This window comes from Mirounga leonina, unplaced genomic scaffold, assembly GCF_011800145.1.
Source record: "Mirounga leonina isolate KUSES-001 unplaced genomic scaffold, KU_Mleo_1.0 Mir_154, whole genome shotgun sequence".
In the NCBI taxonomy this organism is placed as follows: domain Eukaryota; kingdom Metazoa; phylum Chordata; class Mammalia; order Carnivora; family Phocidae; genus Mirounga; species Mirounga leonina.
In genome coordinates, this window is record NW_023270389.1 from 54,764,851 (window position 1) to 54,785,737 (window position 20,887).

The window sequence follows — 20,887 nt, forward strand, 5'->3', positions numbered from 1 at the left end:
ACCAACCAACCAATTAATGAGTAATGGAGCCTTGGTTATGTGGCTGGGATTTTCCAATATGCCCTTCCTCCTTTCTCTCCTCCATGGTACAAGAGAAGCAGAGAGCATCATACCTGAGCAGCCTTCTTACTCAGCTCAATGGCAATATCTGAGGCCGAGTTTCCTAGTCCAATCACCAGGATATGTTTCCCTTCAAGTCCCTCTGGGTGCTTGTATTGGCGGCTATGGAAACACTGGCCTTTGAACCTCTCAATACCTTCAGGGGGAAGAAGAGAGAAGTCCATGAATTATGTCAATTTCAATAAAAGTGCACTGTCAGATTTTCTTTTCTGGAGTCAATTATTTGTTTTGCCTCCTCACCTCTTAGGGGAGTTACAATGGCAAGGCCAATTGGCAAACTCAAAGCATAAAGTATATGAGCAATGTTAGCTTATGCATATGGAACAGGACCAAAAGAGTTGATTTCAGAGGTTGCAGCTTACATATTTATTAGAGATTAAACAAATTGTTTTGATGAATAGAGCAGTCAGATGCTGGCTTCCAACTATCCATTATCTTATTTTGGACTGTACAGTAATACTTTAATATCATATAGCACATGTATTCTTTTAAATGTTTTTGAACATATTATGAAGTGTTATTATTGTACTTGTACAGTTGTACTAATATAATTCTAATTATATTAGAATAATATTTATCATTCTCATTTTGTAGAAGCAAACAAAAACTAAAATAAACTGAAAAGCAGGCACATAGATATTGAAGGATGGCTTCCACATCGCAGTATAAGTCAGTAACTTACTGGATAAGCCATTTTTAAAAAATTTTTTTATTGTTATGTTAATTACCATACATTACATCATTAGTTTTAGATGTAGTGTTCCATGATTCATTGCTTATGCATAACACCCAGTACCCCATGCAGAACATGCCCTCTTTAATATCCATCACCAGGCTAACCCATCCTCCAACCCCCCTCCCCTCTAGAACCCTCAGTTTGTTTTTCAGAGTCCATCATCTCTCATGGTTCATCTCCCCCTCTGATTTCCCCCCCTTCATTCTTCCCCTCCTGCTATCTTCTTTTTTTTTTCTTAACATATATTGCATTATTTGTTTCAGAGGTACAGATCTGAGATTCAATAGTTTTGCACAATTCACAGTGCTTACCAGAACATATACCCCCCCAGTGTCTATCACCCAGCCACCCCATCCCTCCCACCTCACCCCCCACTCCAGCAACCCTCAGTTTGTTTCCTGAGATTAAGAATTCCTATCAGTGAGGTCATATGATACATGTCTTTCTCTGATTGACTTATTTCGCTCAGCATAATACCCTCCAGTTCCATCCACGTCATTGCAAATGGCAAGATCTCATTCCTTTTGATGGCTGCATAATGTTCCATTGTTTATATATACCACATCTTCTTTATCCATTCATCTGTCAATGGATATCTTGGCTCTTTCCACAGTTTGGCTATTGTGGACATTGCTGCTATAAACATTGGGGTGCACATACCTCTTCGGATCCCTACATTTGTATTTTTGGGGTAAATACCCAGTAGTGCATTGCTGGATTGTATGGTAGCTGTATTTTCAACTTTTTGACGAGCCTCCATACTGTTTTCCAGAGTGGCTGCACCAGCTTGCATTCCCACCAACTGTATAGGAGGGTTCCCCTTTCTCTGCATCCCTGCAAACATCTATCATTTCCTGACTTGTTAATTTTAGCCATTCTGACTGGTGTGAGGTGGTATCTCATTGAGGTTTTGATTTGGATTTCCCTGATGCCGAGCGATGTTGAGCACTTTTTCATGTGTCTGTTGGCCATTTGGATGTCTTCTTTGGAAAAATGTCTGTTCATGTCTTCTGGCCATTTCTTGATTGTATTCTTTGTTCTTTGGGTGTTGAGTTTGATAAGTTCTTTATAGATTTTGGATACTAGCCCTTTATCTGATATGTCATTTGCAAATATCTTCTCCCATTCTGTCGGTTGTCTTTTGGTTTTGTTGACTGTTTCTTTTGCTGTGCAAAAGCTTTTTATCTTGATGAAGTCCCAATAGTTCATTTTTGCCCTTGCTTCCCTTGCCTTTGGTGATGTTTCAAGGAAGAAGTTGCTGTGGCTGAGGTCGAAGACATTGCTGTCTGTGTTCTCCTTTAGGATTTTGATGGACTCCTGTCTCACATTTAGGTCTTTCAACCATTTGGAGTCTATTTTTGTGTGTGGTGTAAGGAAATGGTCCAGTTTCATTCTTCTGCATGTGGCTGTCCAATTTTCCCAACACCATTTGTTGAAGAGACTGTCTTTTTTTCATTGGACATTCTTTCCTGCTTTGTCAAAGATTAGTTGACTATAGAGTTGAGGGTCCATTTCTGAGCTCTCTATTCTGTTCCATTGATCTATGTGTCTGTTTTTGTGCCAGTACCATACTGTCTTGACAATGACAACTTTGTAATAGAGCTGGAAGTCCGGAATTGTGATGCCACCAGCTTTGCTTTTCTTTTTCAACATTCCTCTGGCTATGTGGGGTCTTTTCTGGTTCCATACAAATTTTGGGATTATTTGTTCCATTTCTTTGAAAAAAGTGGATGGTATTTTGGATGGGGATTGCATTGAATGTGTAGATTGCTCTAGGTAGCATGGACATCTTCACAATATTTGTTCTTCCAATCCATGAGCATGGAAGGTTTTTCCATTTCTTTGTGTCTTCCTCAATTTCTTTCATGAGTATTTTATAGTTTTCTGAGTACAGATCCTTTGTCTCTTTGGTTAGATTTATTCCTAGGTATCTTATGGTTTTGGGTGCAATTGTAAATGGGATCGACTCCTTAATTTCTCTTTCTTCTGTCTTGTTGTTGGTGTATAGGAATGCCACTGATTTCTGTGCATTGATTTTATATCCTGCCACTTTACTGAATTCCTGTATGAGTTCTAGCAGTTTTGGGGTGGAGTCTTGGGTTTTCCACATAAAGTATCATATCATCTGCAAAGAGTGAGAGTTTGACTTCTTCTTTGCTGATTTGGATGCCTTTGATTTCTTTTTGTTGTCTGATTGCTGTGGCTAGGACTTCTAATTCTATGTTGAATAGCAGTGGTGATAGTGGACATCCCTGCCACGTTTCTGACCTTAGGGGGAAAGCTCTCAGTTTTTCCCCATGGAGAATGATATTTGTTGTAGGTTTTTCATAGATGGCCTTTATTATATTGAGGTATGTCCCCTCTATCCCTATACTCTGAAGAGTTTTGATCAAGAAAGGATGCTGTACTTTGTCAAATGCTTTTTCTGCACCTACTGAGAGGATCATATGATTCTTGTTCTCTCTTTCGATAATTTATTGTATCATGTTGATTGATTTGCGGATGTTGAACCAACCTTGCAGCCCAGGGATAAATCTCACTTGGTTGTGGTGAATAATCCTTTTAATGTAAGGTTGGATTCTATTGGCTAGTATTTTGGTGAGAATTTTTGCATCCATGTTCATCAGGAATATTGGTCTGTAATTCTCCTTTTTGATGGGGTCTTTGTCTGGTTTGGGGATCAAGGTAATGCTGGCCTCATAAAATGAGTTTGGGAGTTTCCCTTCCATTTCTATTTTTTGGAACAGTTTCAGAAGAATAGGTATTAATTCTTCTTGAAATGTTTGGTAGAATTCCCCTGGGAAGCCATCTGGCCCTCGGCTTTTGTTTTTTGGGAGATTTTTGATGACTGCTTCAATTTCCTTAGTGGTTATAGGTCTGTTCAGGTTTTCTATTTCATCCTGGTTCAGTTTTGGTAGTTGATACATCTCTAGGAATGCATCCATTTCCTCCAGGTTATCTAATTTGCTGGCATAGAGTTGCTCATAATATGTTCTTATAATTGTGTGTATTTCTTTGGTGTTGGTTGTAATCTCTCTTCTTTCATTGATGATTTTGTTGATTTGGGTCATTTCTTTTTTCTTTTTGTTAAGTCTGGCCAGGGGTTTATCAATCTTGTTAATTCTTTCAAAGAACTAGCTCCTAGTTTCTTTGATCTGTTCTACTGTTCTTTTAGTTTCTATTTCATTGATTTCTGCTCTGATCTTTATTATTTCTCTTCTCCTGCTGGGTTTAGGCTTTATTTGCTGTTCTTTCTCCAGCTCCTCTAGGTGTAGGGTTAGGTTGCGTACTTGAGACCTTTCTTGTTTTTTGAGAAAGGCTTGTATTGCTATATACTTTCCTCTTAGGACTGCCTTTGCTTCATCGCAAAGATTTTGAATAGAAGAATGTGTATTCCATTGCTTTGGGATGGAATGTTCTGAATATGTCTGTGAAGTCCATTTGGTTCAGTGTGTCATTTAAAGTCTATATTTCCTCGTTGATCTTTTGCCTAGTTGATCTGTCCATTTCAGTGAGGGGGTGTTAAAGTCCCCCACTATTATTGTATTGTTGTCGATGTGTTTCTTTGCTTTTGTTATCAATTGCCTTATATAATTGGCTGCTCCCATGTTAGGGGCATAGATATTTACAATTGTTAGATTTAAAGGGAGAGACCCTTTAAGTAGGATATAGTGTCCTTCCTCATCTCTTATTACAGTCTTTGGTTTAAAATCTAATTTGTCTGATATAAGGATTGCCACCCCAGCTTTCTTTTGGTGTCCATTAGCATGGTAAATGGTTTTCCACCCCCTCACTTTCAATCTGGGGGTGTCTTTGGTTCTAAAATGAGTCTCTTGCAGACAGCATATCGATGGGTTTTGTTTTTTAATCCAATCTGATAGTCTGTATTTTTTGATTGGGGCATTTAGCCCATTTACATTCAGGGTAACTATTGAAAGATATGAATTTAATGCCATTGTATTGCCCGTAAGGTGACTGTTACTGTATGTTGTCTGTGTTCCTTTCTGGTCTATGTTGCTTTTAGGCTCTCTCTTTGCTTAGAGGGCCCCTTTCAATATTTCTTGTAGGGCTGGTTTCATGTTTGCAAATTCCTTTAGTTTTTGTTTGTCCTGGAAGCTTTTTATCTCTCCTTCTATTTTCAATGACAGCCTAGCTGGATATAGTATTCTTGGCTGCATATTTTTCTCATTTAGTGCTCTGAATATATCCTGCCAGTCCTTTCTGGCCTGCCAGGTCTCTGTGGATAGGTCTGTTGCCAATGTAATGTTTCTACCCTTGTAGGTTACATATCTCTTGTCCTGAGCTGCTTTCAGAATTGTCTCTTTGTCTCTGAGACTTGTAAGTTTTACTATTAGATGTCAGAGTGTTGACCTATTTTTATTGATTTTGAGAGGGGTTCTCTGTGCTTCCTGGATTTTGATGCCTGTTTCCTTCCCCAAATTAGGGAAGTTCTCTGCTATAATATGCTCCAATATACCTTCTGCCCCTCTCTCTCTTTCTTTCTCTTCTGGGATCCCAATTATTCTAATATTGTTTCGTCTTATGGTATCGCTTATCTCTCGAATTCTGCCCTCGTGATCCAGTAGTTGTTTATCTCTCTTTTTCTCAGCTTCTTTATTTTCCATCGTTTGGTCTTCTATATCACTGATTCTCTCTTCTGCCTCATTTATCCTAGCAGTTAGTGCCCCCATTTTTGATTGCACCTCATTAATAGCCTTTTTGATTTCTACTTGGTTGGATTTTAGTTCTTTTACTTCTCCAGAAAGGGTTTCTCTAATAACTTCCATATTTTTTTCAAGCCCAGCTAGTATCTTTAAATTGATGATTCTGAACTTTAGATCTGACATCGTACTAATGTCTGTATTGAGTAGGTCCCTGGCAGTCGGTACTACCTCTTGTTCTTTTTGTTGAGGTGATTTCTTCCATCTTGTCATTTTGTCCAGAGGAGAATAGATTAATGAGAGAACAAAATGCTAACAGGGTAACAAAGTCCCCAGAAAATATACTCTAAACAAATCAGAAAAGACCTGAAGCAGGGGGAAAAAACGGAAAGAGAGAAAAAAGAAAAAGAAAAAAAAAAGAAAAAGAAAAAGATAAAGATAAAAACAAACGAAAACAGAACAAAACAATAAAAAATCAGAATATGATCAAATATGATCAGGCTGGTACATAGATCAGTGCCACACACTAGATTTTGGGTGTATTTTGGTCTGTTAGAAGAAAGTGCCTCCCAAAATTTTAAAGAAAGAAAAACTTATATATGTACACAAATAAGGGTTGATATGATGAAGGGATGGAATATGACTGTAAAGATGGAAATTATAAAAAATTTTATAAAAGGAATTGATAAGAAGTTGTTTGAAAAAAGAAAGAAGAGGATTTAAAAAAAAAGAAAAGAAAAAAAGGGAGAGAATGTGATCAGGCAGGAGAGTAGAAAAAAACCATACACTAGAGATTTAGGGTATATTTTGATCTGTTAGAAGAAACTATCTCAAAATTTTAAAGAGAGAAAAACTTATATATATATATGCCAAAAATACGGTCACTACTATGAAGGGATAGACTATGACTCTAAAAATGAAAAATAAAAATGTTTTTTAAAAAAGGGATTGATAAGATATTGGTTGAAAAAGGGAAAAAGAAAAGTTCAAAAAAAAAAAAAGACAGTTAAAAAAAAAATTAACTTTGAAAGACTAAAGAATCATGGTAAAAAAGCCATGGATTCTATGTGCAGTATTCCCCTAGCGCTGGAGTTCTGCCGTTCTCATTGATCGGTAAACTTGGTCTTGTCTGGCTGTTCTCATTGATCTTCTGGGGGAGGGGCCGGTTGCTGTGGTTCCCAAATGTCTTTGCTGGAGGTCAAACTGCCCCACCCTTTCCCAGTTGGGCTAAGTAATCTGCTCGCGTTTGCTCTCAGGAGCTTTTGTTACCTGCAAGCTTTCCGTACAGCTTTGGAGGAAGAGAGTGAAAATGGCGGACTCCCAATCTCCACCCTGGAGGAGCCGAGAACTCAGGGCCCCACTCCTCAGTGCGCCCCAGAGAAAAGCAGTCAGTCACTCCCGTCTCCCCGGTCTCTGGCTACACTCCGTGCTCACCTGGCCTGTGACCGAGTGTTTCTATCTCTGGCACCCGACCCCGTGTGGAGTCTCCAAACCCAGCAGATCCCTGTGGTGTGCTCCCGCGCTGCTCCTCCCGGGGGAGGAAGGGGAGTCTCCCTGGATCTGCCGCTTGTTGGGTCCCTGCTGAAGGAGCAGTGGTCCGACTGTGGTGCAGATCATGGTTTATGGCAACCCCGAGCTGAGAGCCCGTGCCTCAGCTCCATCTCTGCAGCCAGCTTCCCCGCTCCGATACCTGGGAGCTCTGCCACACTCAGGTACTCCCGGTCTTTCTGTGACCCCAAGGGTCCTGAGACCACACTGTCCCGCGAGGGTTCCACCCCCAGCTTAGCCACCGGAGTGATGTCCCTCAGCGGAGCCGACTTCTAAAAGTTCTGATTTTGTGCTCCACGGCTCTATCACTTGCCAGAAGTGGCCGACGGAGGCCCTTCCCCCGCCGTCTATCCTCCCGAATATCGCCTCAGATTCACTTCTCCACATGTCCTACCTTCCAGAAAGTGGTTGCTTTTCTGATGAGAGAGTTGTTGCTATTTTTTTCTTCGATCTCCTGTTGAGTTTGTAGGTGTTCAGAATGGTTTGATCCCTATCCATCTGAATTCCTGAGAGGAGACGAAATCCAGGTCTCCTACTCCTCCACCATCGTGTTCCGCCCCCCTGGATAAGCCATTTTGAAGATAAGCTTCGCTGTATCTTTCCCAGGAAAATATGACTTTATTAAATAATTGTCTTTGATGGTGGGTTTCTTGAAAGAACCTTTAGATCATTAGTTTTCAAAGTGTGGTCCTTGGACCAGTGTTTTTAGCTGGAACCTGGGAACTTGTTGGAAAGGCAGAATCTCAGCTTCATGATACCATATCTACTGAGTTGGAAATGCCAGAGGTGGAGCCTTGCAAGTTGTTTTTAAAAGTCCTTCAGGTAATTCTTTTTGAGAATCAATGCTTTAGGGTAAAAGATCTCACACCTGGCTGCATATTTTTTTTTTAAATTTATTTATTTGAGAGAGAGCACGAGTGGGGGTTGGGGTTTGAGGGAGGGGCAGAAGGAGAGGGAGTGAGATTTTCAGGCAGGATCTTCACTGAGCATGGAGCCCTAGTTGGGATTGGGGGGGTGGGGGCTTGACCTCACGACCCCGAGATCATGATCTGAGCTGAAACCAAGAGAGGCTTAACCAACTGTGTCATCCAGGTATCCCTTACCTGGCTGCATATTAAAATCCCTTGAGTAACCCTTAAATGATCTAAGCCTACCCTATACTAATTGAACTTTGGAAGTCATAAGGATGTTAGAAGCTCAACAGATGGTTTGAATGTGAGGCCTGGACTGTGAACCACTGTATTAGATGTTTCCCTGAGGGCCTTCAGAAGGAAGTACGCTCTCTGAGAGAAGGGTCTGGGAGTTACCAGGACAGATGGTTGTGGGGTTCCCTTGTTTGCACTCCTCTCCTTCTCTCTGTCCAGTAGGAACACTTATTTCCAGGGAATCTCCTCAATAACCCATCTGTAAGCATGGCTCTGAGGAAAAGTCTTCAAGGACATAAAAAAGTCATGGTGTTTGGCAGGATAGATAAAGGCCATGGTAGGCATATGGCTATAAGGGCCTCTCCAACAGAGAACCAATTTGGGTGAAAATTCTCTGAAGTTCTGCGGAAGGTTTAGTGACTTTGGAGGATGTTGCTGAAGTCCTGGTGTCATGAAGACCCAAAGAGGTCAACAGAAACAAAGATGGTATGTGGAGACTTTCATCCTTCTAGCTCTATCCAGATCTTAATATTACGCCCAGTTGCAGTAGCTAATTCTGCTTGTCAATCCAACCTCCATATAAAATACCTGAACACTGTAGGGGAGCAAAATTTGTCACCTCAAAATGTGTCTCCTTGGCATGTGGATTATTTTAGGCTAATAATTTTTAAGAAACAGAAGGCTTAGAAAAACTTTGACTTTCCCCCCAACTGCCTAAAAGAATTTAGATAGAGGATCTGCTCCAGGAAGGGAGCTGTCATCATAGACAACTACAGTATAATAGAATTAGGTGAGGTAGACAGGGAGGAGCAGTCTGTTAAAATTCCTCTCTGTGTCCCACTGTTTCTGAGTGGTCCAGGAAACATTAGTTTACCAAACATTTATCCTTTTTCATCTTCCTGTGAATTGTCATCCTTCCCTTTGTAGTCCCCAGCCCCTACATCCTTCTCTTTAGCTCAGAATGGCATGTAAGCTGCAATTGCTTGCCTGCCTGTGGGCTTCATATTCTTATGGAGTCTCTATATGCATGGTTGCATTTTATTTTTTTCTTATTAATCTGTCTCATGTCAATTTAACTCTTAGACTAAGCCCAAAGAATGTTGAAAGGTAAGGAAAAAATTTTCCTCCCCAACAACACCCTCTCTGTAAAGCTGGGAATCCCCACAGGCCTCACCTGGAAATGACTCCAGTGGGATGTGAGGGAGGATGTGATGGCCGCTGCAAACCATAACTGCGTCAAAGACAGCACTTTGCTTCTTGCTGTTGCTCTCAGTAACAACCTCCCATTGGCCAGAAGATGAGAAATCCGTGTATTTTTTCACACTGAGGACAGTTGTCTTGAACAAACACAGAGAAGGCATAATTGAACATTACTCTGGCATAACAGGGGCTTCACACAGTACCCTGGGAGTGGGAATGGGTAGAATGCAAGGTGTGACTCCATTTAGGTTCCATATGAATCCAGTTCAAAATGCTTAAAGCAAAGACTGCTAAGTGTCCCCTTCTCATTCTTCTTTGGTGGGGAGCTACCAAGGATATGGTACTTTGTGCAAGACTCAGCCATGGGAACCAGTCTGCTAAAAACTGAATAAGGACTCGAGAGAGAGACATAAAAGACACAAAGTCTGGGCAAGATATAGAACACATGTCCATCATTCAAATGGTCACATAGTCAGTATTTATTAAGAATCTTTTATGTGTCCACCTCTGTGCAGACTCTGTATTAGAGAAGATATTTCATGTGAAGCACTTTGCATCGTGTCTGGCACATTGTCAGCATCCTATGAATGGTAGTTGTTCATGTTATTATTTTTCAAACAGAGTACATCATGTTAGCAATATAGTTCATGATCTCATTTGGATGAAATAATTTATGTTCATTAATTTTTTTTTATGTAGCTCACTGTCTGAAGGGCTATGAATTTTTTAAAGTATCCATAAAGGTTTTACATCTTTGATGTTTAAGAAACAATGTCAAGTGGAAGCAAAGTTTTTCTCACTCCTAGAGTAATGGCATGTTCCTCCTGCTTATAAGTATTTGAGTCCCATATACATGCTTTTCAAATTTTCAGATATTTAAAAAAAATGCTGGTTTGGCAATTTTTGAAGTTGTTTCCATTAAAAAAATATATACAGACTATTAGCATAAAGCTTGCAAAGGACTATAAAATGTCTGGGCAATTTTGGCTGAGATTAAAGATTTCAGATTTACAGTTTAGGGTAGTAGATTAGCTAAAGTACTGTGGATTATTGCTATTCAAGATATGGTTTGAGAACCAACACCTTCAGTATTCACTCAGGAGTTTATTAGAAATGCAACAGAACCTTTTACAGCCTAACATCTTATGGCTAATACCAACTCAGAGACCAATAATGGAAATGAGTGTCCCTAACTCCTCTCTAACCTTCAGGAAACTGAACAGCAGTAATACAATAAATAAGAGAAATAGCTCTCTTACAACTTTAACCTGATCTTTCAAAGAACAGATAATAAAAAGTACATACCATAAGAGGGCAGTATATCTGTTAAATAAATTGATAATCGAATGGACAAAGACCCACTTCTGGTATAAAAAGATCTGTTATTCATAAGATGGATCCCCCAGGAGATGGGTAATAGTTTTCTAATGTAGTACCTTAGATACATTTTAATGGCATTTATAAATATAGATTTCCACCACAATCAGCTATTATAAATTCATATAATACAAACCTGGAACAAAACTGAAATTACTGAGAAAATGAGAAGTGTTACAAAAAAAATTAGTTCACTGAAAGACCTAAATGTGAGACAGGAATCCAATAAAATCCTAGAGGAGAACACAGACAGCAACCTCTTTGACCTTGGCCACAGCAACTTCTTGCTAGACACATCTCCAGAGGCAAGGGAAACAAAAGCAAAAATGAACTATTAGGACTTCATCAGGATTAAAAGCTTTTTTACAGCAAAGGAAATAATCAACAAAACTAAAAGGCAACCAATAGAATGGGAGAAGATATTTGCAAATGACATATCAGATAAAGGGCTAGTATCCAAAATCAATAAAGAACTTATCAAACTCAACACCCAAAACCCAAAAACTCCAGTCAGGAAATGGGCAGAAGACATGAACAGATATTTCTCTAAGAAGACACACAAATGGCTAACAGACACATGAAAAAAATGCTCACCATCACTCAGTATTGGGGAAATAAAAATCAAAACCACAGTGAGATACCACCTCACAGGGATCAGAATGGATAAAATTAATAACTCAAGAAACAACAAATGTTGGTGAGGAGGTGGAGAAAGGGGAACCCTCTTACACTGTTGGTGGAAATGCAAGCTGGTGCAGCCACTCTGGAAAATGGTATGGAGGTTCCTCAAAAAGTTAAAAATAGAACTACCCTATGACCCAGGAATTGCACTACTAGGTATTTACCCAAAGGATACAAACATAGTGATTTGAAGTGGCACATTCACCCCAATGTTTATAGCAGCAATGTCCATAATAGCCAAACTATGGAAAGAGCCCAGATGTCCATTGACAGATGAAAGGATAAAGAAGATGTAGTTATGTACACACAATGCAATATTACTCAGCCATCAAAAAAGAATGAAATCTTGCCATTTGCAGTGATGTGGATGGAACTAGAGCATATTATGCTAAGTGAAATAAATCAGTCAGAGAAAGACAAATACCATATGATTTCATTCATATGTGGAATTTAAGAAACAAAACAGATGAACATCGAGGAAGGGGAGGAAAAATAAAATAAGATAAAAACAGAGAGGGAGAAAAACCATAAGATACTCTTAACCACAGGTAACAAACTGAGAGTTGCTGGAGGGGAGGTATGTGGGGACATGGGGTAATTAGGTGATGGGAATTAAGGAGGGCACTTGATGTAATGAGCACTGGATGTTATATGCAACTGATGAATCACTAAATTCTACCCCTGAACTAAATTGAATTTAAATTAAAAAAAAATTTTAACTCACTAACATTTATTCAGAGATATAATTTAATTTTATTTACTAAGCACAGTTACTAGTTTTCAGAGTGTAGGTTATTGATAAAAATTCAGCATATTTAGTGAGAATATTGTTTTCTTGTTGATTATTTGTTTTTGAGGTAACACAGGAAAGGTAGTTATAATTGTATTTCAAAATGATCCTGCCATCCTTATGTTGCTAGAGAATGCATCATGCCCACCCCCCGCCCCCAAATACCAAAAATAGTTTCTACAGGCTTATGAAATGGAGAACTGTGAGCTTATTTAGTACATTTTTTTCTTAGAAATTCCATTTCTACAGAGAAGATCAGGAAATGAAATAGTAGTTTGATTTTTTTCTTCTGTCCTTTCAAGGGAAATGAGGCTAGGAGTCTGCAGTGGTTATAGGTATTAGCTTAATTGCAGTTTCATCAATATCATCATTATTCAAACCCTTAGTTTTAACAGGTGATTTTCCTCTTTGCTAATGTGTACATAATCTTTAATATCACTGCCTTTTAGGTCTTCTATCATGCTCTTATCTTCCAGGAAAGAATTGGATTGGAACACTTGGTTTTATTCACAATTTCTTTCATTACCAGAGTAACTTCTCTATTTAAATGTGAGCTGAACCCATGTAGAGAAAACCATTCTCCCCAAAATACAATACCTGGAACTGAATATATTTTAGGAGATCAAACTTTCTGGCAAAAATTCTGAAATATTCCAGGAGCTTAGAATTGTGCAGGAAGTTTGGAAAGTCTTCAGGCATTGGAAAATCACTGAAACAAGACATTTCTTTGCTGGTGTTGGTGATGACAGATTGGTAGATATTTGCTCGGCCATCTTCAACATTTTCCTGAAGAATCAAATAAAAAAGAATGATAGTCATGTTGCATTTATAACAATCCCTTAGTGTTTTACACTTTTTCCAAATCTAACCCTTGGGAGATGTGATTCTCTTTCATTGTTGTAGCGTGATGGCAGTGTCTGGGTAATGGGGTATAACATCATCATCCCATGAGATAGCGCCCAGTTAGGGCCCTCCAGTGTTGCTCCCTGGAGGGGCTATTACCATTGGTGGGAATGGGAGTGGGGACAATCCTCCTTTTGGCACATTGCAGGATATTTAGCATCCTAGGTCTCTACCTATTTAATGCCAGCCATTGTGACAATTAGACCCATTCCAAAAATCTCCCTGGGAGACTATACCCACCTTCCTTTAGGAACCAATAAATTCTGGGGCACTGGTCAGAAAACATAATGGAGAATTTCAATTAAAATGAATACTTCTGGGGCACCTCTGTGGCTCAGTCAGTTTAGCCTCTGCATTTGGCTCAGGTCATGATCTCAGGATCCTGGGATTGAGCCCTGTGGGGTTCCCTGCTCAGCGGGGAGTCTGCTTCTCCTTCTGTCTCCTCCCCCCCCCGCTCATGCTCATGCTCTGTCTCTTTCTCTCTCTCTCTAATAAATAAATAAAAAATTTTTAAAAAATGAATACTTCTGGGGGCAGGTAGTTTTCACATCTTAATTTGAATGCCCTCCCTTCATTTTATGCTTTATGCAAATCAACCTTCCTCAAGTGATAAAAGTGAAAGCATTAGTACCAATCAGATCTTAAACTTGAATATAAATGTTGGTGAGTATTCTTTGTTAAAACTGGAGGAAGCTCATAATATGGTTGAGTTTATAATTTCCTCTAAGCACACTGAAATCAGCAGGTTATCAAAGAGGCTTGCATAAGAAAATTTAAATAATGTCACCCAAGAAATCCTCAGTAAATGCTTCTGAGCAATTTGAGGCTAGTGGTTGAAAATTAAAATACCATGATTTATTCATCCAGAGTTCAGGGTCATTGTATCCTTGTGTATGAGAGGGAAACCCCTTCATATTTTAATGCAAACTCCCTTAGCATTCAAACACTTACACACAGTTAACACCACACTGAACTCTAATCACCTAGAAAGCTGGCTGACCCTGATCTCAAAGCCTTAAAAAAGAGTAAACCATGGGATCTCACCTCTTTTATCAGCAAAGTTTTTTATATGCATTGGGCCTCACTATGTGCTAAGTTCAAGATTATTAGTACCAATATGAGTACCAAAGCTAAAACAATGTTTGTACTCAGATTATGTCATTTAAGAGCGGTATGTAGAATACTTGCTAAATAAGTCTTTGTTTATAAGGATTCTCCTGAAACTGTAACAACAGTATCATCGGAGCCTTGATTCTGGACTAGGAAAGTTAAAGGCATTGCTCCTGTTCATGTTCAAAAGGCCTCATCTTGGCCTGGGGTAGGCATGGATGAATGAATGGATGAGTGAATGAATGAGAAAGAGAGATAGAAGGAATGCGGAAGGCAGGAGCTTCAAATTGCATAATACTAGAGTCATACTGATATGTAAACTATTTCTGGATGTTTCAACATGGTCAAATACAATGTCCTTGGTAAGACTAAGTGCCTGACTTCCCTACCCAACCAAATTCTCAAACTTGGAAATACAGTTGACCCTCAAACAACATGGGTTTGAACTGCGTGGGTCCACTTATACTTGGGTGTTTCACAGTACTTAGGATTTTCTAATAACATTTCTTTTCTCAGCTTGCTTTAGTGTAAGAATACAGTATATAATACACATAACATACAAGGTATGTGTTAATCGACTATGTTATCGGTAGGGCTTCTTGTCAACAGTAGGCTATTAGTAGTTATGTTCTGGGGGAGCCAAAAGTTATACATAGATTTTCACCTGTGTGGGGTTCAGCGCCCCAACCCTTGTGATGATCAAGGGTCAACTGTATTTCATGAGGCAAAGAAATACCAATTTTTTTTCTCAAGACCAGGTAATTTTATTAGTACAGAGTAGAATTAAACATGAGAGCCCTGGTGTCAGATGGGGTTTATATCCTGATTCTACCACCCTTAATGACTTTATAGCCATGGGCAAGTCACTTAAGTCAATTTCCTCAGTTTCTCCTGTAAAATGGGGTTCATTAATAATCACAACATTGAACAATTGTTATCAGGCTGAGATTAGACAAAGTGCTTAGCACAAAGCCTGACTTCAAATAAGTGCTCAACACATGTTTGCCTCTGTTGCTAGGATTATAGGTCATGAGGGTAAATCTTACTAAACCAGTCATAGATTTGGAATAGCTAAACTAAGATTGTTGTACTATAGCCAACATGTTAGTTTTTTCGAGCACCAATAAAGTGGCTTTGAAATGTGGTTGGCTCCTCTGTCAGGTCACTTTTAAGGGCACTTGGAGTGATGAGAACTGGTTCTGATGTCTGAGCTCCTATAGTAATTTCAGAGTCCAGGCAAGACTCTCCTCTGAGAGTTGTACTGGTGTAATTTGTCAATAATTGATGGTGACATCACAAATTTCTTTCCTGAAGATCATGTAATAATCTTAATTATGGTTGATTGGTATACAGCTATTAAAAAAGAGCTTTATTTCTATATGTACTTCTTCCTATGTTGGCTGAAGCAGATGTCTATGTGTTTAGATAAATCTGGGTAAAACTGGGGTTTGCTGAGGGTAATAAAGGGAGAATGATTTTTATTAATAAACAAATACATATCAATCATCTCTCTTGTCCAGGCCCTGAGCTTGGAGTTAGGGACAAAAATAGGACACACAATTTCTATCTCTAGGGAGCTTGGGTGTTTCACAGTACATTGAATAAAAATGCATTTGGACTTTTAGGATGGAAAGGTGGAGACAGAATAAGATGACAAGCCAAAAAGAGAAAGACACAGCTTTCAAAATAGATAAATGTAACTTACATACATAATTTAAAATATAAGCAGTGCCAAGGGTGTCTGGGTGGCTCAGTGTCTGGCTCTTTTTTTTTTTTTTTAAGTGTCTGACTCTTGGTTTCAGCTCAGGTCTTGATCTCAGGGTCTTGAGTTCAAGCCCCACATTGGGCTCCACACCCAGCGTGGAGCCAACTTTAAAAATATACGTTTAAGCACAAATACTGATAGTCTGAATTTCCTAGCAGACAGAATATGCTACAATTTATCTGTTTAAAATAAATGATCATATGATGAAGTATTTTCCTAATATGGAATTTTCTGAATATCAGAGGACTATATAGCAAAATCAAGTTAGTTCAGACAGCACTGATTTAGAATTTACGATCTTTTGATCAAAGGTTGGACTGAAGTTTATCTTTGACTCTATAAAAATAAAAACATTGTGAAGACTAATCTAAGTTTAAGAAAGATTATAAGGGTGAGGCACCTGAGTGGCTCAGTTGTTAGGCGTCTGCCTTCTGCTCAGGTCATGATCCCAGGGTCATGGGATCGAGCCCTGCATCGGGCTCCCAGCTTGGCGGGAAGCCTGCTTCTCCATCTCCCACTCCCCCTGCTTGTGTTCTCTCTCTCACTGTGTCTCTCTCTGTCCAATAAGTGAATAAAATCTTAAAAAAAGGAGAAAGATTATAAGGGTAATATTTAATCTACTAGAGGGAGCAAGCTTATATAGCAAAAATAGATTACCTTATTACAAATGTGAATTACAAAAACTTACTAATTAGTCATTTTCATTGTGAAGCATTATTATATTGACCTCTACCAATCAATATTTTGTTCACATGGCTAGTTACTCTAAGCAGTTGGAAATAATAAAATTGTATTTCTTTAAAAATATTCTATCATTCCAAATTTTTACTCTTTCAGGTGGACCTTATATCTATCTGCTCCATTGCTTGAAATGAGTAAGACAAACTATTTTTATGTTCTTGTCCTACAGTTTGGGATAAAATTGTGGTTCCCAAATACCATTCAGGGGACCAGTTGCATTATAAGAACTCAGGGGAGCTTTGAAAAAAAATATAAAGTCCAAGTAGGTCTGGTTTGGGTCCAGACATCTGTATTTTAGAAGTGCTCCCCTGCTGATTCTTATGCATATAAACATGGGGAGCCACCACATTTATTAGACCATCACTGCATTCTGCTCTCTCTCCATTAGCTGGTATCTCTAGATCTCTGGCTTTGATCATCAATAGTGACCCCCAGTTAAACTCCCTGACCCCAATATTGCCCACTTTCTTTACTGCCTTCAGGGTAAAGAGTATATTCCTTGGCATGGGACACACATTTCTCATGATGAGACCCTGGCTATCTTCTCTAGCCTCATCAGTTACCACCCACCAGTCTGCATTCTTCATTCTATCTGTATCACATGACTTTATCTTCTCTAAGTGTGTCAGGCTTCTCGAGCTTCTGTATTTTTGCACATGCCACTTGCTCTGCCTAGAACACTCTTTCTCCATATTCACATGCCTGATCTCTGCTTATTGTCAAGACAAATGAAAGCATTACACCCTCTAGGAAGCTTGCCCTATTCTGTACTGCATGAGATTCTGTGCTTTCCATAACACTTAGTGTAAGAACCCTTACAAAATTGACTCTGATATGGATTTTCTTTAGTATTTCCTCTCATGAACTATAAGCCCTGAGACTGTGGGAGTGTTGTGCATTTTTAGTACTGTGAAAATTAGCAACAGAAAACCTCACTAAAATGGAGTTGGGAGGTTTTGGCCCCAACACTTCTTGTCAGTTGCAGACCCAGCAGGAAGAGATGGGCTTGACCTTGCATATGGATACTACTCTACTCTTCCATCTGGAGGAAGAGATGCTTTCCTCATCCTCCTGGGAAACAGTTCAGCCAATGAAAAGCTACCATACCCCAAATTCCCAGTTTACTCCAATGGACTTTTAGTTTATAACAGTCTCCCAACTTACCCCTTTTCTCCTTAAAAAAAAAAAAAAATCCCTTTACTTTTTTCCCTGACTTGCCTATGGTTTTGCCACAGCTTGTTTGTCCCAGATTGCAATTCTCTTTTATTCCTGAGCAAACCCATCGTTTGCTGGTAAAATCTTATTTTATTTTTAAGGTCAACAGTACCTAGCATATGCCTGGGATATTGTACAAAATCATTTAATATGTTGAAAGAATGAAAGAATATGTAATGTTAACCAGAAGCATTTTTCATCACTGCAAATAGGGCTTAATGATACCTAAGTGGACATTCAGTAGCATAGTGGGAATAAGTAAATGTTTTGCTAGTAGTATGCTTTAAACTTTTTTCTGTTCTATTACATGCAAACATTACTTCTTTAAAAGTATTATGGCAAGTTAACTAATGTATATCTTAAACTACTGGTGAATAGGCTTAATTAAGGACCATGCATAGTATTTTATATTTCATTGCCTGGAAAGTTACAAATATCTAATATGTTAAACTTGCTTCCATTAAATGGGCAGCAAGGTACAAATGTCTAAATTATATTGAATTATGCTGTGATAGATTCTTGGGTTAAATTTACCTAAGGGAATGCCCAAAAGTAAAACAAGGGAAAGGAGGTTATCTCTTCTGGAGAGCAAATGGCTGTTCTAAACCAATGAAGAGGAGCAGAGTTTGCCACTCTAGAATATGTCCGTTTAGCATGGGGATTATTTTAAACTGGTTTATTTATTTTTATTTAAATTCAATTAGCCAGCATATAGTGCATCATTAGTTTTTGATATAATGTTCAATGATTCATTAGTTGTGTATAACACCCAGTGCTCATCACATCACATGCCCTCTTTCATGCCCATCACTCAGTTAACCCCATCCCCCCACCCACCTCCCTTTCCGCAACCCTCAGTTTGTTTCCCGGAGTGAAGAGTCTCTCATGGTTTGTCTCCCTTTCTGACTTCTTCACATTCAGTTTTCCCTCCCATCCCATATTGTCGCTTGCACTATTCCTTATGTTCCACATATGAGTGAAACCATATGATAATTATCTTTCTCTGACTGGCTTATTTCACTCAGCATAATACCCTCCAGTTCCATCCACACTGATGTAAATGGTGGGTATTCATCCTTTCTGATGGCTGAGTAATATTCCATTGTATATATGAACCACAGCATCTTTATCCATTCATCTGTTGAAGGACATCTCAGCTCCTTCCACATTTTAGCTATTGCAGACATTGCCGCTATGAACATTGGGGTGCATGTGCCCCTTCTTTCACTACATCTGTATCTTTGGGGTAAATACCCAGTAGTGCATTTGCTGGGTCATAGGGTAGCTCCATTTTCAACTTTTTGAGGAAACTTCATACTGTTTTCCAAAGTGGCTGCACCAGCTTGCATTCCCACCAACAGTGTAAGAGGGTTCCCCTTTCTCTGCATCCTTGCCAGCATTTGTCGTTTCCTGTTTTGTAAATTTTAGCCATTCTAATTGGTGTAAGGTGGTATCTCATTGTGGTTTTGATTTGTATTTCCCTGATGGCAAGTGATGTGGAGCATTTTTTCATGTGTCTGTTATTTTTAAGAAACAGGAGACACAGGGGAAGCTCTGAAGACTGAGTAGAAGTTACCCTTCTGTAAGAGATACTTACATGTAGAAGGGAAATCTCCACTTGTAAGGGTGTCCCCTCAAAGTACCAGGATGAAGGGGGTGAGTCAGTCTCTAGAAACTCTTATCAAAGGAGAAGGCAATGACTTAAATCTGCACAACAACCTTCCCCTTACTTACTGCTTTTCCTGGTCACCTTCTGTAACTGACTCCCCACCCTCAACATCTTCTTTTGTCTTTAGCTGAAGATGGTATTTAAAGTGATGGCCACTTCAGGGAGTTGCTCAGTTTTCCTGGGTCTCTCCCATGTACAGAGGAGATAGACATGTTATTAAATGTTTGTTCTTTTTCCTCCTGTTACTCTTTCTTATATCAGTTTGATTACTAGACCAGACAAAGAACCTAGAAGGGAAGAAGGGGAAACTTTTCTGTGCCTACACTGGTCCTGTATAATGCTAAACTTCAAGTGAACAGAATGTGCTGTTAAAAAGAACAAGCTGTTTGTGGGTGTTCTCAGTCAGTTAAGCATCTGCCTTCAGCTCAGGTCATGATCCCAGGTCCTGGGATGGGCCCCACATCAGGCTTCCTGCTCAGCGGGGAGCCTGCTTTTCTCTCTGCCTGCCACTCCTTCTTCTTGTGTGCGCGCTCTCTCTCTCTATTGGACAAATAAATAAAATCTTAAAAAAAGAAAAAAGAACAAGCTGTTTGAAACAAAAGAGAGACTGTGAGCCATAGGAAAGATAAACAGGAGTGCATGTTCAGGTCAGTGCAGAGATGGTATCATGTGGGAAGTTCCATTTGGTGCTACCCCAGGTGTCTGTTTCACATTTTTATCTTCCTATTTTCAACATTTAAGTCAATAGTTTTGATGGACACAAGTACAGATGATCAAATTTATGTGTACCCAAAGCATAGAATTGAAAGAATTGAAATAGAATAGACAGAATTGAAATTTCAAATAAACATTTCTTGACCAAGGATAAAACCAACAAAATACTGTTTAACATTCACAAATGTGATTTCCTATAAACTGGATTAAAAATTCAGTTTCATAAGGATAGAATAATAGTGACCCGGGTCATCAATGGTTCAAATAAAAAAGACCCAGAACTTTTTTTAAAAAAAGATTTTATTTATTTGTCAGAGAGAGAGAGAGCGAGAGAGAAAGCACAAGCAGGGGAAGCAGCAGGAGGCTTTTTTTTGAGCAAGGAACCCGATGTGGGACTCAATCCCAGGACCATGGGATCATGACCCAAGCCGAAAGCAGATACTTAACCAACTGAGCCACCCAGGCATCCCAAGATCTAGAACTTTTAATTGATCTCAAACTCAATATAAATG

The 20,887-nt window shown here is 39.1% G+C and overlaps 1 protein-coding gene across 1 annotated transcript in view; it reads right to left on the reverse strand.

Annotated features, from left to right (window-relative positions):
* The window catches only part of FMO2 (flavin containing dimethylaniline monoxygenase 2), a 32,332-nt gene that overhangs the window by 6,982 nt on the left and 4,463 nt on the right, over nucleotides 1-20,887 (reverse strand). The window contains exons 3-5 of the mRNA XM_035010830.1: nucleotides 12,856-13,044; nucleotides 9,385-9,547; nucleotides 114-256 (exon numbers count right to left, since the gene is read on the reverse strand). Coding sequence (XP_034866721.1) covers nucleotides 114-256; nucleotides 9,385-9,547; nucleotides 12,856-13,044 — 495 coding nt within the window. The remainder of the gene's footprint in view (nucleotides 1-113; nucleotides 257-9,384; nucleotides 9,548-12,855; nucleotides 13,045-20,887) is intronic.